The sequence below is a fragment of the Danio aesculapii genome, chromosome 18 (genome assembly GCF_903798145.1).
Source record: "Danio aesculapii chromosome 18, fDanAes4.1, whole genome shotgun sequence".
Classification (NCBI taxonomy): Eukaryota; Metazoa; Chordata; class Actinopteri; order Cypriniformes; family Danionidae; genus Danio; species Danio aesculapii.
Window position 1 is genome coordinate 34098604 of NC_079452.1, and position 18722 is coordinate 34117325.

At 39.1% G+C, this 18722-nt stretch overlaps 1 protein-coding gene across 1 annotated transcript in view; it reads right to left on the minus strand.

Annotated features, from left to right (window-relative positions):
* Nucleotides 1-721: 721 nt before the first annotated feature.
* Nucleotides 722-18722, minus strand: part of shank3a (SH3 and multiple ankyrin repeat domains 3a) — a 320891-nt gene continuing 302890 nt past the window's right edge. The window contains 8 exon segments of the mRNA XM_056478459.1: nt 722-1361; nt 9832-10376; nt 10467-10814; nt 10884-11614; nt 11690-12310; nt 12573-12678; nt 13340-13464; nt 17158-17181. Coding sequence (XP_056334434.1) covers nt 812-1361; nt 9832-10376; nt 10467-10814; nt 10884-11614; nt 11690-12310; nt 12573-12678; nt 13340-13464; nt 17158-17181 — 3050 coding nt within the window. The 3' untranslated portion in view covers nt 722-811.

The window sequence follows — 18722 nt, forward strand, 5'->3', positions numbered from 1 at the left end:
AAGCTAAGCTAAAAGTGCTCCCGCCAGACCCGGAAATTGACTTAAAATATTCAAAAATGGTAAACACCAACTATTAACTCTAGATAACATGTAAACTGATTAGCATTTTTAATTAAATTGCATTAGACCATTAGCATCTCACTTGGTTTAATAATCAAAGAACTTTGCTGCTGTACTATGGCTGCAGCAGGCGCAATAACATTATGCAGCGATGTTACCTAGTTACCTAGCTGGGAAATATTCTCAGAAACTGTAATATCATAGCTCCTGCTGCAGCCATGGTAAAACAGCAAGGTTCCCTGATTATTACACCTGAGTGAGAGTATAATTACTAGACTTACTCACCTAATAAATAGCATCTTTCATCCTTCGTCAGTGTTAATACACAGTGTAACTATAGAAGATTCAAGCTCTAAATAGGAAAATATTGAAACTATTTGGTCATTTTTAGCAAGATGCTAATGGTCTAATCTGATGCAATTATCTATGCTAAGCTAAGCTAAATGCACTCCTGCCAAAAATGATTAAATATCATTATCAATTTTTTTTTATTGAGCGAGATGCTAATGGTCTAATCCAATTCAATTATCTATGCTAAGCTAAGCTAAAAGTGCTCCCACCAGACCCGGAGACCAGCTAAAAGGCTTCAAAAATAGTTAACACCAACTGTTAACTCCAAGTGACTTCCAAAAAAACATGGAGTGTTTCTCTAAAGCTTTGAAATCACAAAAAAATAAATCCAAATGAAATGAAGTAGGAAATTAAAAGTAAACCGTGTTGAGACTAGCTACAGGCAGAGGGAGGCGCGTGGTCAACTCTCCAGCAGCTGTTTAAGGGCGCGCTCAATGTTCATGCGGTGACCGACGCGTGTCACGCCCAGCTCAGCGTAGTCCTCCTTGGTCAAAGCAGGCAGATGGGAGCCCTCGATCTCGTGCTCCTGGAAACGATCCCGGTGTTCGGCCAGGTTAATGCTGGCCAGCCAGTCTCCCACGTCGTACTTGTTCCACAGATGAAGGGGTTTCTGGTGGAACGGCCGCAGGGTGAGCAGCGGGGAGGTCATGCCTGGCGAAGGGGCCGGTGAGGGCGAGCGACTCCGCGCACTAGAGCTCCTCATGACGAAACGCACTTCTTTCGGTTCGTGAGGGAGACTGAGGCTGGACGACTTAAGGATGGTGGGCGGTGTGATCGGGGACGTGGCCAGGCCGAAGCCCCGGATGGGTCCTAGAGGATCTGATCGGTCCGGGGATCCAGGACTGGGAGTCCGGCGGGTCACTGGGTAGCGGCTGCCTGGTCTGATGGTGTAGGTGGTGCCGTAGCCTCTCTGAGAGATAGTATGGAGCTCTCCCAAACTGCTGAAGAGTCTAAAAGTTGGAAACATGGGAGGGAAAAAGAAAAGGAAGGGGCAGAGAGGATAAAAGTCAACTTTTTGTGTGTGTGTGTGTGTGTGTGTGTGTGTGTGTGTGTGTGTGTGTGTGTGTGTGAAATGACAGGTTTAAGAGTCTCTTAACTCAATTTTAGTAATAGTATCAGCTATGTTAGGAGTCTACGCTTGGAGAAAGATGTGGAAAACGCATTAAAGGGATAGTTCAAGAAAGAATGAACATTTAGGATTTATTTACCCTTAAGTGGTTGTAAACATTTATTAGTCTCTTCCCAGCAAACAATTTTGTGTTTAATAGACGTCTAATAGACATCTAAATGTAGACAGCTTGGCTAAAACACAGTTGACTTCCATCGTCAGTGAAAATATAATAGACATCTAAGAAAAGCCCAAAACTAGACTATTCGTCAAACAGACAGATTATGGTGAGTTCAGACTGCACGATTATTTAAAGTAGTCATGTCACAGATGTTTTCACACTGCATGACTTTCTGGGGTAGTGTTTTGTTGCTGCTTTGTTTACACTGCAAGATGGATCGGCAACAGGGGGTTTCACAATGCATGACGTTTAAATAGGAAGAATCGCCAACAACCTTGCCCAAACTACGTCTCACAACCAAACACACGAGAGAAGTGACATGGAAACAATGCAAGGGCATGTAGTATATCTTTCATTATTAACTACATAATGAGAAAGAAGCCTTTAGTGGGGTAGAAATGTACTTATTTTGCTCACCAGAGTTTGAAGGGAATTAGCAATTTCCCTTCAACGTTTTACATTTTTGACCCGGTTGTAGTATTGCTCAGACGACACGTCAAACAGACACTGGTGCTCCTGGCAAATTTCCTCTAGTTTTTCCTCCATTTCTTGAGTCCAAATAGACTGAAAATGAGCACTTTTAGCTTCTCCCTCAACATCCCGCTGGCCTACAGATACCCTCACTAGTGGATGCTGCTCTCTCATTGGCTGTAGGTAATCAGTGATGTTATTTTCATTCAGAACACATTTCACATGGCATGACTTTGAATACAGGTCACATGCCAAGTATCTCACGGGCGCCTGCGACTCATGTGCGATTTTCTCAGATTGTGTCTTTGATAGTTCATGCTGTGTGATTGTTACTCACGCGAACGAGCACCGATTTGCCTGTGATTTCAGGCATTTGTTGGCGATTTCTCAAAACCTGTCTGCGAGTCAAAATAAGGGCTAAAATCATGCAGTCTGAACTCAGCATTAGACAGACTTTATATGTGTAGTCATTCATTTCTGTTTATTTGATGACTAGTCTAGTTTTGGCTTTTTCTTAAACGTCTATTAGATTTTCACAGACAGTCCAAATTTAGCCTTGTTTTAGCCAAGATGACTATGTTATCTATTAGACATCTGTTAGACATCTTTTAAAACAAAAATGCTTGCTGCATTTCTTCTGGTGAACTCAAAAAAGACATTTTGAAGAATGTTGGGAAGTATTTACCATTAACTTTCATAGCAAAAACAAATACTATGGAAGTCAGTGGTTACAGGTTTTAGATATTCAGAAAATATCTTTTGTGATTAACAGAAGAAAGAAACTCAAAGACTTGAAACAAGTACAGGAATGATGACAGCATTTTCATTTTTGAGTGAACTATCCCTTTAAATTTGTGTTAGTGAGATGCTTCATTAATGTGTTTAGTGCAAAAGTATTACAGACCTGTGGAGCAAAGACTGAGAAAACTCTTCATATGATCAAGGAGGGAAAGAAAATCTTAAGATTTTAGTTTGTAGGGTTTTTAGTGTTATACTATTAGGATTATTTATTTTAACATCTTTTTGACTAATTTTAAATATCTAAAATTCTTAGATTTACTTGAAGCAAAAGTCCATTTGGTATTTTTCAAAGATCATGTCTTGAATATTATTGTATTTTGGCTTACTGCAAAGTTTTTTTCTTTACTTATTCATCTATCAAACAAGTCAAATTCATTTTTTAACATTAATTAACATCAGCAAGCAGTGAAAAATATTTCTGAAGAACTGAAATACTGCAACATTTACTATCAAGCATTATTAAAATCAAGAGCTGCACTTTGTTAATATTATTTAGGGGCTATTATCTACACTGAAAAAATGATGTCTGCAAAATTGTTGCAAACAATTATTATGTGAATATATATATATCAACTTAATTTGTTTGTTTAAAGTCAGCCAAAACATATTGTTTACAACCACTTAACTTAAAAAATGTTAGTAAATCCAAGGAATCATCTTTGAATTATTATCAGTGTAACATGAATTAATAATCATTGCAATGAAATAATGATCAATTAATGCATTGACAATACTGAAACGTACTGAATTAAATAAGGTAACACTTTATTTTGATGGTCCATTTGAGTATTAGTAGACTGTCTGCTTAATATCTGTTGATATGCTTCTTCAGCAGACATTTGACTGACTATAAGAAACTTAGCAAGTACATGTCAACAAGTACTTAGCAACTTACATTTACCTTAAGCCAAACCTAACAGTCTTCTTAGCATCTAGTGAGAATTAGTTGGCATGTAAATGCAATGTAACTTAAATTAAACAAATGGACCAACAAAATAAAGTGTGACCTTAAATGAAGTTAAATACAGTAAAAACAAAACAAAAACAAAAATACAAAAAGCTTCTGTATAAATTTGTCGACTCCAGCATGTGTCTAGATATTTTGATTGGAGGATTAGTAAAAGTTAGCTTAATTTAAAAATACATAATTTTTAAAATTTAAAATATTAGTTAACTTTAAATAATTTAAGATTACTTAGACAAACAATTACTAAAATGAGCTTAATTTTAATTTAAATAAGCAAAGATTACTATATATTTGAAAAAACATTCATATATTAATATCAATATTAAATTAATATTAAACACAATATTAATAATAAATATAAAAATAAGAAATAAATGCATTTACACATTAAATGTAATGTATTAAGCTTGTCAAGAAGACTGACAGTGTATATAAATTTAAAGGTGCACTTTAAAGTAATATATTCAAAACTCTTGACTGCAGTGTCAAGCTTGTCTAGCTACTATAGTGAAGATATTACAAAGGGGGGTGGTCTTGTTAGATTATAGGCGTGTTTATTTTGAAGCTTTTCAATAGCGTTTGGCAAATTTTAAGTGGTTTTTCAGTTCTGCACGAATCCGTATTCACTGAAGCGAAGATCAGACGTAATTACTTAGTTAACAATCAACAGTAATAACTGGGGTGGTTACATGAGTTTAATTAAAATGAAATGCATACCATTGAAAAATTTACACATTTTACAAGCCGAACATTGAAAGCACAACCAAACATGCAACACATGGAAACAAAAGAAGACGACAGACTCAACCGTCAAATTACTTGCATTACTGTTGTTTACACATGGAATAATAGAATGCATTCACTACAATATCCGACAAATCCTAGCTAATTCATTTAACAATATATATGCAAGCTCTGATCATTATGCCAGTTAAAGCAGCCTATACATGAACTCCAAGCTATTGTCCTATTCTTGAAATCCTTTTTGGGTTGTAATTTGATGATTGAGGAGTATTAAGCAGCCAATGAGAAACATGAAAAAGCTGAGTTTAAAGGGGAGGTCTGGCAAAATTAACATAACGGAAGGGGTGGATGATGATCAGGGCTCGTGGAAACAGACAGAAAAAAGAGAGATGAGATGATTCATGCGCACTTACACAGGTGCCCGGTTCTTCTGGGCTTAGCCTCAGATTCAGCTCTAGACAGAGCAGCGTAGCATGCAAAGAGAGATATAGTGAGAGAAATAGAGATAGGAGAGAGAGAGAGAGAGAGAGAGAGAGAGAGAGATGGAGAGAGAGAGTGTGAGGGAGCAATGAGAGAGAGAGAGAGAGAGAGAGAGAGAGAGAGAGAGAGAGAGAGAGAGAGAGAGAGAGCGGTCGGTTAGCATCAGTCCATGACAGAACAAAAACAAACACCAAACACACTTCACGTCCTCAACAATGTCAATCCAATGCAAACCAAATGCATAGCGACACAGACCAGAGCACAGCTATCCCCAGACGTCAGCTTTCAGTAGTGGAATGCATACACAAATGGACACTCTATAAGAGCCAGTTACTTTTTAAAAATGTTAATATGTAATTCATTTTTTCCACACATGCTTTGTCCGGGGTAAGGTGGCATTCTAGTCAAACCGAGCAACAAAAAATGCGCAACAAAACAAACTGAACAATTATGGATGAAAAATCAACAATGCATAAACCTACGAGCAACATTTTGTTCTACGTAGAAGCCAGAGTGATCATTGTGTTAGCATGATTGATGTATGAAAGTGACGCAAAACTACAGAAATGAAAGGCTCAGAAGTAAAACTGGATAGAATGTTTACATTTTTAGATTGAGAGGAATGAGAGACTATTATGATGAAATTATGTGATGGTTATGTTGGTTTAATGCTGGATTATCCAATCAAAAACTGGTTTATTTGAATACACTTTACTTTCTAAATTCAAATAAAGTAAACAAACATGAGTTTTAAAGTCGCCATGAAATGGAAGTTAAGGCTGTCATTTTTTTACATATCGTGATGTACAGTTCAAGTCAGAATTATTAGCCCCCCTTTGATTTTTTTTTTCTTTTTTAAATATTTCCCAGGAAACTTTTCTCAGTATGTCTGATGATATTTTTTCTTCTGGAGAAAGTCTGATTTGTTTTATTTCAGCTAGAATAAACGCAGTTTTTAATTTTTTGAAAACCATTTCAAAAGGCATTATTAGCCTTTAAGCTAATTTTTTTCGACTGTCTACAGAGCAAACCATCATTATATAATAACTTGCCTAATTACCATATCTTGCCTATACCTAATTAACCTAGTTAAGCCTTTAAATGTCACTTTAAGCTGTATAGAAGTGTCTTGAAAAATATCTAGTCAAATAATATTTACTGTCATCATGGCAAAGATAAAATAAATCAGTTATTAAAAATGAGTTATTAAAACTATTATGTTGTAAAATGTGTTGAAAAAATCTTTTCTCCATTAAACAGAAATTGGGGGAAAAAATCGGGGGTGGGGGGGGGGTGACTAATAATTCAGGGGGGCTAATATTTCTGACTTCAACAAAATGATGAAAGGTTTACAGGATATGCACTGATAGCCTTGTCCTAAAGGCATTCCATGTGACCAGAAGTGAAGAAAAGTCATTATATTGGTTGGGGAGAAGGTTCTGGTATTTGATTAAAGGTGCATTATGTAAGTTTGACACCCAGTGGTTCAACTAGGTATCGCATTCCTTGATAAAAAAAAATGCAAGTGCAGGTTGCCAGATTGAGGATCAACAGGGGCGAGTCTGACTATCAAGCCTAAAGGCTGATTTAAAGCTGATTTAAGTGTTCTACACTGTAAAAAATGACAGTGATTTCAACGGTAAAAAACTGTAAAACTGCTACAGTAAAAATCCGTAACCTGGTTAACAGTATGTTTCCTTAATATATACGGCGAACAACCGTAACTTGACTTTCCCATAATTCCCTGCATGGCACATCTCTTTTTACGCTTTTTGTTGACATTACTATGGATCTTTTTAGTTGTTTCCCATTTAGTGATGTACATTAGAGATTTATGTTACATCTAATGTTAATAAGCAATGTTTATTTCATGACTTTAATTTCATGCGTGTTTCGTCTGGTGCAAACAGCTAAATTGCTTATCACTGTAAATCTCATCACGTAGCATGTTGTTAGGACACAGGGTTACAATGTAACCTGCTCATCTAATGTTTATGTTCGTAATATTTATATTATTTGCTAATTATTAACCTCATGTGGAACTCTGAATCTGCGTCTCATTTTGGAGTCTGCTACTGTCTACCGGAGGTCACATTTCTGTCACGGGCACATGCTTTGAGAGCCTTTCTGAATGAATGAATGAAATACGCTATTTTCCAACAAGGCAACCCGGGCGGCTGAAATATAATTGGCTAAAGTGGCAGTAGGCAGGTTAAAATTACCAAAACAAAGACAGTCATTCCGGTACGGTAAGCACATTTTCAAAGCAGAATATCTGACTTCAGCATTGACTTCAGATAAACAAGAATGTTCACTTGGCATGTTTCTTAAATGTCTGCAAACATATTATGGTATTTTTTGCTTTAGAAGAGTCAAAAACTTACATACAGCACCTTTAAGGACTATGAGGCCACAGATACCTCATTTATAATAAGCACTACTGTAAAAACTCATATAGATTAGTTTTTTTTAACTCAAATGGTTTGTAGCAATCAGTTTTCTCAAACGGTTTGAGTTACCTTAACTTTTTTGGGTTTTACAGTGATGAATATAAAAATAAGAAAACATTTTGAAATTAAATTTTACTTTCATGGCGACTTTAAGAAGTAACTGGATGCAAACGACACATTCATACCATACCATACAGAAAAATACAAAAAATGTCACACATACATACTGCTACCACAGTGCCACAGAGGAGCAGGCCACAGGGAAGAGCTCACTAAGTTAAACTTGGGAGGTGAGGGACGAAGCTTGAGATGGTGCATGCCCTGAAGCCATCTGTTACCTTGTGAACACCCAAATGGCAATGTACAGAGGGACTTCAAATCCAAATGAAACATAATGTTTTACTGTATGTCATTGAGAACGTTTTAGAGTTGCACCATGAACTCTGAACATGCTGCATGGCTAAAATTATTACATTTAAGTTACATTTACACAACAATGATGTAGCCAAAAACAAACGTTTAACATTGAACTTTTTTTTTATGTATACACAACATTTAAAATATGTTACACATTTACACATATTAAACCAATAAAACAGAATTTCGTATGCACTGCAGTAAACAGTAAACAACATTTAGAAAAGTGACAATGTGTTATTGGTGTCTCGGCGGTGATGTGCATTTAAAATTTGCAGTGTGTATATGATTCGTTCAACCCCAACCCAGGCTCATTCTGAAAACGTACCACTATATTCATTTCTGGAGACCGTCAAATACGTCCTAGGAGGTACGTTTTTTGCAGTTTTGTTTTCGCGAATCCACCAGAGGTCGCTGTGTAGACTTTTTGAGATCTCAAATTTCTCTCGCGAGTGACATTTGTCTGCTCTACTCTCGTAAATCCACCAGAGGCCGCTGTCGACTGACTGTTTGACTGACTGAATGGCTGACTGACTGACCAATCCATTGACCCACCCTCCCCCTTCCCTAAGCCCAACCAATAGTATTTTAAAAAGAACTGACTGACCCACCCACCTACTTGCCTAAAGGCGTCGTAGCACCACGCAGCGTTCATTAAAAAAATTTAATGCAGCCATACGTACTTCTGGCTACATAATTCACATTCTCCAGAAATGTATATAGGGCAAAGTTTTCAGAATGAGCCTATGTCGGATTCGTTTTCACTGTTGGTTGTAATATTGGTGAGGAAAATCCAGTTTTCAGTATCCAAATTCCTATTGTCCTGAAAATGAACAAGCAATATGCATAAAAAGTTTACTGTTTTTGGCTGAAAACCTTGTTGTGCAAATAGCGCCTTAATATACTATACTTGATATACACTGTACTTTTGGTTGATTTGCCAGGGTGGACAAGGGAACACAGAACCTGCAGGAGTGATTAATAAAACCCAGAACAATGCCAGCAAAAGTGATTGAATGTGTGATTAGTGGATGGTTAAAGAATAGAAAATAAAAGGAATGACATTTGATTTACCCTAGTGGCTAAAAGCTAAGGTTTACTGTCTTCCATGTCGTTGTCACATCTGTTGGGATATAAAGGACTTCAGTTGTATTTGAGGATATAAGCAAAATAATACATAGCTGGTGCTTTCAAAATCAAGACAGAGAGAAAAAAAATCATTACATTTGTGATTTTATACAAAGCTTATTTATTCCAGTTAATCAGTTTATCTCAAACTGCTTCTGTTTCTTTAGTTATGCGTATTTTTGCATCCACATAGTCTATGGTTAGTGAAATCAGGGCATCCTATGTTACTTACCAGTGGTAATCGAATGCTGAGATTGTTCTTGGGCTCCAAACATCTCAATGAAGAAAGCACGTTAGACATTACCACTTAATTTTTCTAAACAAGTTCCAAATGCTAAAGATGTGGATTTGCTTTATTTAAGATAAAAGTCTGCACATTTAATCTTGTCTTTTATTGTTGTATTCCATTCTTTGGCATACTTTATGATGTTTATGAGAATGTTTAATGTGTCTTGTTTATGTTTTTTAATTCCATATTAATGATTGCAAAGTATTAGTTTCAATGAAGCACTGTTAATCATATTTGAAAAATAACTGCACAAGGTAAATATTCTCAGTGCAATTTAACCAATAGACAATTGCATTTGGACCATAAACACTCAAAATCAGCATTTTTCATAGAAGTTTTGAAAAATTGCTAAATGAATGCTCTTCTGCAGCATTCGCACTTTACCTTGGACCGACCACGGGTGATTTCCTTCCGGGGTCAAGTGAAGCTCCAAGTGGCTCTTCCCCAAGTGAGCGTGTGTCCTTGTTCAGCTGCTGCAGCCGGGAGCTGAGCTCGCTGATCACAGTGGGCTTGCCTTCCTCTGCCCCCGAAAGCGGACGGGGTTCTACTGTGTCCCCCCACAACTTGGAGCGTCTCTGGAAGAGGTAGCGGGGTCTGGCCGGGCCTGAGGCTCCCGCAGCAGCAGCCAGTGCAGCCGCGTGCTGCTGTGAGAGCAGTTCACTATCAGATGACTGCTTGAGCAGGGGGTCCCTGAATGTCACCGGGCCCTTGCTGAGCTGGGACTTGAGCTTTGGCTTTGGAGGCACTGGCGGCTTATCAAGAATGAACGTCTGGCCATCTGCGTGGGTGGTGTAAGTGTCTGTTGGCTCGCCGCTTTCCGAGGACAGTGTGGACATGCTGGAGACAGTAGAGATGGTGCTCGTTGTCTCCAGGTGGTGATCGCTGGAGCTTCGAGTGTCTACCTCTTCCACCCCGGAGTCAGCAGCAGACTCTGGGCCCAGGTGGGACTCAGATGGCTTCCCTGAGGCTGCTTGCAGGCCACTGCTAGCAGGGACCTGTGCTGCTGCAGCAACCACTGCTGGAGGAGCAGGGGGTGGCGGAGGGGGTGGAGCTGAGAGCAGGGTAGAAGGACTTGTCTGCTTCAATGTGGGAGCAGGAGGTACTGCAGTTTCAGGTGTCTTACCAAGAAGGCCATTGGAAAATTCGTCTGGTGGAGGAACCACACCGATTTTACGAAGCTCCTCTCGCGTCTCCTCGTCACTGGAGGAGAGCATGGCAGGTGGCAAGGTGACCGTATAGGGTTCGGCATCCTCCTCAGAACTACCCTGAGCTAGGGTTTTGTCCGAGGATGGGCTGGGAAGGGGCTGGGAAGTTGGGGCTGCGGTGGGTGGTGGGGTGGATATCGAAGGAGCTTCGGGACCAGGAGACTTTGCACGTTTAATTTCGGCCAACATGGGTTTGGGGCTTTCTGACAATATCCCCTTAGGGGAAGGGACACTGCGCTCTGGACTGGGCCCCACGGCCTGTCCATTACTTGTTGCATGAACCATGATAAGCCCAGCAGTTTTCTGCTGAGACGTGTCCATGATGCTGATGATCATACTCTTTTTGTCCTCAATTTTTCTCTCCTCCTTTCTTTCTGTCCTTGTTTCTAACTCTTTCCTGGTAGATATGGGACTTCCCCACTGAATCTTGCTGGTGGGGACAGAGGTCTCGTAAATTCTTTTTGTTGCAGGGGAAAAAGGAGGTGAAGCAAACCCCCCCTCGCCCTCCGACCTCTCAGCCTCTTTGGTCTGGGTCTCCATATACAGTACCCCTCCAGCAGTTTCATGTTTAGTTCTGGGCTCAGGGCTGCTTGAGGGGGACTGACTCTGGGAAGTTAATGCCCGTTCCCTTGCGGCCAGCGCAAGTGCCAATGGAGAGTTGGGGTCCAGGGGCTTACCCGTCAGTGGGTGAATGAAGGTGGTGCCCCCAGGAGAGGGACGTAATGCCAAGGCGGGAGGAGGCAACTGACCGAGTTCACGCGTGAGCATTCGTTCATCAACAGAACGAGATGGTGTGAGCGAGGGGGCCTCGGGGGGTGGTGCTGAACTGCCCTCCATAGTGCCCACTGACAGGAAGACTGTAGATTTCCGCCTCTCCTCCAGACGACGTTCCCGGTCTTTCACAGCATCAGCAATGGCAGCAGCGAAAGGTCCTTTTCCTTGCAACAGTCCTTCAGCATGAGCTTGACTACGTTCATGCAACAGCTGCTGCTGCTGATGAAAGAAGTCAGACCTGCTGGTGTGCTGGGCAATGAGGCGCCCAGAAGGAGAGTGCTCTCTCGCATGGATGGATGCCAATGCTAGCGAGGCTCTCTCCTGAGCATCTTCCACCTGCAGTTGCTTTACAAGTGGGCTCTTCCTCCGTTGTGGCTTGCTGGGAGTTGGCGTGAACATGCCCACGCTGAACTGACCCACATTGGCGTAGGGGTTATCTATGATTCTACCTTTCCGCTTGATTCTCTCAGGCGGAGTTGAGACAGGACCTGGCCTAGGGATGTCAGTAGGCTCCACAGGGAGGTGGGAGGAGTCCTGCAGGATGATCATGGAGCGGGCTTTCTTCTGCCGCTCCATGTGGGAGGCATGGCGAGGCGGCTCATACAGCTCAGCGGACATTGTCTGAGGCAATGCATGTAGTCTCGGCTCAGAGCCTGGTTTAAAACTGGAACGGCTGGGGTCATGAATGCGGCCAGGGGGAGGGGGTGGGCAGAATGAAGGAGGGGGTCCAGTATCTAGATAGTAAAGCGATGGAGGAGGTGGGGGAGCCATCTGAGGAGGTGGAGGGATACTATGGCTGTCTCTCAGGCTGTCCGTCATGGAGGAGCTTCGTGGAAATCTGTGCTCCGCTGCCAGGGCAGACAGTCGATCCTCTTCGGTGGCTCCTGCACATATAGACAGATAAAAATGTATTTGGGTTTGGTGGAGCTTGAACCAAGTGTGCAACAATTCACATAATTCACATCTGAACTTTCCTTTAAATTCCAATCGTTATTGTGTGTCAAAGTTCTGCGTTTAAATACACTGAGATTTAAGAAAGCACAGACAGATAGAAGAAACCAGAATAATACCTTTCTGCAGTTTAAAACTGTGGAGCTTGTTTGAGAAGTGTATGTAAAAGATGGATTGAGGGCCATGAAGGCTTACCAAAAGACTTTGTTCGAGCCATGCTTTTTGGCAGCTGCATGTGGGCTTTTTCCAACGCTGGGTGAAGAGCACCATGAAGGGCAAGTCCTTGTCGCTCAAAAAGAGACTTCAGAAAAACAAAGAAAGCATTTACCATGACATAAAATAAATCATATAATAACAGAGTTGGTGTTAGCTATTGTTTATCTAAGGCAGGGGTCTTATACTGCTCTTCAGTTCACGATTGTCTCTCAATTCCCCCCTGTCTTCAGTTTGCGATTGTCAACCGGCCCTGCCCCCCACCACAAAATTTAGATTTTTTCTTGCGACTGTCAACCAGAACCCCCCCCCCCACTCTCTAGCTCGTGACTGTCAACCACCCCCCCTTGCCAGTTCTTCAGTTAGCGGAACCCCCCCACTTTTAGTTTTTCTCGCGACCGTCAACCAGACCCCCCCAACCTCAGTTTGCGATCATCAACCGGCCCCGCAAGCCCCTCCACAAGCCCTCCCCAAATTTCTTGTTTTTTTCGCGACTGTAAACCAGACAACACAACCCTCTCCCCCCCCCCCCTTCAGTTCCTGATCATCTCTCAACACTCACCCCCCCGTCAACCGGTACTGATCATCTCAGTACCGGTTGACGTACCCCCCCCCCACCACCAAATTGAGTTTGAGAACCCTGATCTAAGGGTATAATGGTCTCTACTGTATCAAAACAAAGTATATGTACAGTTGTGGCAAGAAGTGGCACTGATAATTTACATGTGTTTGCACATACTGTATCTTACACTGATTTCTGCTGGTGTAATTCGGCGACTGGTAGGACGTTGCTTCACTGTGGCGGCTCTATAGTCTGCTTCCACTTTTGGCCTCAGTACTGTCTCCTGAGAGGCCAAAATCTCATCTAACCTTTCTAAACACAAACATAACACACAGTACATTACATTACACATCTATACAATACAGCATACAAAAGTTATAGGTACTCAGGTAATATGGATCTAATTTGATGACAAGTGAGAACAAAAAAAAATCTAAGTAAATATGAGATGGTGATGACATAACAGTGAAGATTGTTGCCCCCCCCCCATGACCCAGCCCATATAAGCAGTTGAAAATGGATGGATGACAGTGAATTAACACAAGGACACAATGATTTAATTATTTATGGCAAATGGTGTAGCATGACAAACTATAATAGCTCAGTTCCAATCTACAGATCTGCCTTGTTACCATCTACTTGAGCAGTGCGATTCACACCAGGGGCCTCATGTATTAACGCTGTGTACGCACAAAAACTTTGAGTACACCAGATTTCGCGCTCACGTTTGGATTTACTAACGATAAAATTACGTGAGAATGTGCGTTGGTCCACGCCAACTTCATGTCTGGCATATGTGCATTTCTTGTGTGTGTTTGCTTTAATTCCATTGGCGACTCCTAGAGGCAATTATGTTAAATTGCACACTACAAAGTATTTTTGAGCTGTGCAATGCCAGCTATATGGGACGGGATCATCCGCATGTCTAGCAGGTATATAAGGTTTCCATACCATGCTGTTGAACCGCAGTACATTTAGTTTGACGTTTGACATTCATTAGACATTTGATTTCAAACCAATTAAATTCTTTGCTCCTGTTATAATTTGAGCCAAAAATAGGTCAGATAAATATATGCCCTTTATGTTGCACATGGCTTTATTTCTCGATTAAAAAAAAACATACGAATGAATTAAACAATTCAACCATATGAAATTATACAATAAAACCAGTACCAAAATGTTCAGAAAAACATCATGCTTATTGCACAAGACTCTGTTTTTGGAATTAGCACTTTATTTATTTTATAATATTATTTATATATCTTTTAATGTAAAAATTGTAAAAGTCAATTAAACTCTGACACCATTTGAGATAAAATATTCAAATCAACTTTAAAATTGTGTGTCGCCCACAATTGAGGCAACTCTCTCCTCAAAGGGTGTTAGTTCAGCATCCCCTGTTCGGTCCACATTTTGATGGTGCGCCACTGTTCTACTCTTAACCTGCACCTTTACATAGGACCATTTCTTTTTAAATTCACTCATAGTGCGATGTTCAGAACCCACTGCACACTGAAAAAAATTATTCAAAGATGATTCCTTGGATTTGCTAAATCTTTTTACGTTAAGGGGTTGTAAACAATTTATTTGGGCTGAATCTAAACAAACAAATTAAGTTGAACATTATTAAATGCAATTTGTTTGTTTAAATTCAACACAAATAAATTGTTTGCAACAGTTTTGCAGACATCATTTTTTTCAGTGCATTAACCTTGTTAGCTATACTCTCCTGCTCTATTTTTTTTCTTTTGTTATTAATTCCCAAGGACAAACTTGCAATTAACACAGTTCTTCTCCTGCCTCTGATAGGGGCACCTCCAATTTACATTCTGTGAAGTTTCTCTTTTTGCTTGCTTTTGCCATTGCTTTTTCGTTTGGTTTTGCCAAAGTAGAGTCATTACCATATTTATTATGGGGAGCAGGCAGGGACGGGTTTTGCACTCGTGCGCTAAGTTTCACGTTAATTCGTATGTACAAAGAGAATATGCGTAGTATTCCACGTACGCAGTGTTTCATACATCTGAATTTGTTTTAGTATGAATTCATCTGACAATGTAACACACACACACACATCTGACAATGTTTTAGTATGAATTCAACCCAAGTCTTCGTACATGAGGCCCCAGATGATTTTTTAAATGTAATTTTGAAGTTTAGCAAGGTAGCTCATGTTTACAAAGAAAAACAATTAAAAAATAACACAGATGGAGCCAAGAATGCATCCTCTGTGAACGTTCCCTAAGGCAGCATCCCAACTGAAATAAACCTTCATAAGTGACTCATTTGGAACAGTCCACATGCCACACAAATAGCGCTACTCACGTGAAGCATATGAGACGAAACTCACAATGGTGTTTTCACAGTGAGTTTGGAATTGGCACACTATTACTATTAATTATTTTCGAAGAGTTTTTGTATTGATTCTAATCCAAAAATCAATCAATCAACCTTATATCTACACTACCTGTCAAAAGTTTTGTCGTCGATCCCAGTTGAAAGAGCAACAAATAATAACTTGACTTCAGTTGAACTGCATCCCAATCATCACAAATACTGCAGAAGACTATTGGAACCCGCATAGACCCAAGATTCTCACATAAATCAGTCAAGTTTGGTGAAGGAAAAATCATGGTTTGGGGTTAGATTTAGCATGGAGCCATGCGAGTGGATGGCAACATCAACAGCCTGAGGTATCAAGACATTTTTGCTGCCTATTACATTACAAACCACAGGAGAGGGCAAACTCTTCAGCAGGATAGCGCTCCTTCTCATACTTCAGCCTCCACATCAAAGTTCCTGAAAGCAAAGAAGGTCAAAGTGCTCCAGGATTGGCCAGCCCAGTCACCAGACATGAACATTATAGATGTCTGAGGTAAGATGAAGGAGGAGACATTTAAAAAGAATCCAAAGACTCTTGATGAACTCTGGGAGTCCTGCAAGAACGCTTTCTTTGCCATTCCAGATGACTTTATTAATAAGTTGCATTGAGTCATTGCAGAGATGTATGGATGCAGTCCTCCAAGCTCATGGGAGTTATACACAATATTAATTCTTTTTTCACTGCACCATGACTTTATATTTTATACTGTAAATTATTTCTGTTAAGTGACAAGACTTTTTTCTAAGCAAAGTCAAACCTTACTGTCCTAATTAAATAATAAAAAAAAAATCAAGGCATGATCATATTTTATTTTGGTAAAATAAGCGTAATCTAGAGGCCTTTGCCTTTCATATGAGCCTGATATTCCTGGTATTCTGATGCCAAATGATCAACTAGAAGTCAAGTCAAGTATTATTTGTCATTCCTAAAACTTGGATAGGCGACAGGACGTTTGTCAGGTAGTGTATATATGTTTAAATATTCTTAAATAAATATGCAATTTCAAGAGAAGTAAAAAAATATTGTTTTGTTTTCAGAAATATTCAGCCAAAATTAAATAAGTTTTCCTTAAATTTTTTTTTTAAATCTGCCAATTTAAAATATTCTAATTTTCCATAAGAATTTTTTTACTTACCCCGGTGACATTTATTATTTTGCCATATTAACGCATTATTTAAAAAAATAGAATATTTTGAAAACAAAACAATATATATTTCATACAATATTTTAATACTTAACAATATTTAATGCTTCTTGGTTTAAGAATTTGTATGTATTTGGACTTGAAGCAAGACAAAAACAAAAGAAAATCAGTTTTTGCTGTGTAAGAGTTATAATAAAATAAGAATGACCATTACTGTAGCAATTACTTTTTATTAATAATTGTCCTATTTTAATACCAGTCTATCCTCCAAAACACGGTATTTCATGAAAACAGCATACTGTTGCTGCCTGCGCTTTGAGAATGCCTAAAAATGCAGGTTGGGTAGGCAGCTTATTAGGTTTTGGAAGAGAGCTAAATAAAGCACATTCTAGCATGAGCAAGGTGAGGATGGTTGCATACACATGTTGAATTTTGCTGTGATTTTTTAGGGGGTCTCTAAAAACCTCAATACACAACTTACCTCCTCTCCTCCTCCTTGCAGAGGCTGAGCATGAAATAAATGTACACAACACTTCTCCATTAAAGTCTCACAGTAGCAAATGTCTGTCTGTGTGTGTGTGTGTTACGTTGTGCGAATGTGTGTAATGAACTCGGTAAACTCAGAGCACAGATTGAGCGAGAGAGAAAGGGACAGCTGATGTTTTGAACAGCCCAAATGGCTGCAGGAGGGAGATGACACAGTTAATAAATAAACAACAACAACAAAAAGAGCATCAAAGGGAGAAAATGTTGCATCTGAGTGTGTGTGTGTGTGCATGTATTAAGGGAATAGGATAAGTAAAATTGCCTATTTTAACAATAAACTATTTCATAATCTTAATGACTAAGTTTAGATAAGCAACCTGACGCATTAATAATGAAAATTCGGCAATATTGCAAAATGAACTGTTCCTCAATATATACATTTGAAGTCAGAATTATTAGACCCCCTGAATGATTAGCCCCCCAGTTTATTTTTTTCCCAATTTCTGTTTAACGGAGAGAAGATTTTTCAACACATTTTTCAACATAATAGTTTTAATAACTCATCTCTAATAACTGATTTATTTTATCTTTGCCATGATGACAGTAAATAATATTTGACTAGATATTTTTCAAGACACTTCTATACAGCTTAAAGTGACATTTAAAGGCTTAACTAGGTTAATTAGGTAAACTAGGCAGGTTAGGGTAATTAGGCAAGTTATTGTATAATGATGGTTTGCTCTGTAGACTATCGAAAAAATATATAGCTTAAAGGGGCAAATAATTTTGACCTTAAAATGTTTTTTCAAAAATTAATTTTAACTTTTATTCTAGCCTGAATAAAACAAATAAGACTTTCTCCAGAAGAAAAAATATTATCAGACATACTGTGAAAATTTCCTTGCTCTGTTAAACATAATTGGGGAAATATTTAAAAAGAAAAAAAAATTAAAAGGGGGGCTAATAATTCTGACTTCAACTGTATATATATATATATATATATATATATATATATATATATATATATATATATATATATATATATATATATATATATATATATATATATATATATATATAACTGTTCTGTTTGGCTCTCGAATGTAACTGGCTGATAGTCTATTAAAGTAATATGATAGTCTATTAAAGTAATATCAGCACTCGTACAGCCTCTTCACCCTTGTGTATTACTCCGCCCACAAGAGTGGCAAGCAGAGGACTACAGTTTGACAAATATTGCAGCTGTCGGACAACATAATGTACTTTTGAGGCTTTTTTAGGAGCGAATGTAGTTGTTTAGACTGCAACTATGCAGTTTATTTATAAAGACTGCCTATTTTAAATATTCATAGTTTTGGATTCAGCGCATTGGCGCCAACCTGCCTTACGGAGCAGAGCAAAGACTGTTGACGTTTTGCCATAAGATGGTGACAGGGTCCACATAATAATCCTTAGAGGAGAAAAACAGCATTTTTTTCAGCAAAAGTTTCAAACTACAGCTGACCAAATCATTATAATTCAGGCAAATTACAAGTCAATCTCTCTCTTTTGTATTTTGTT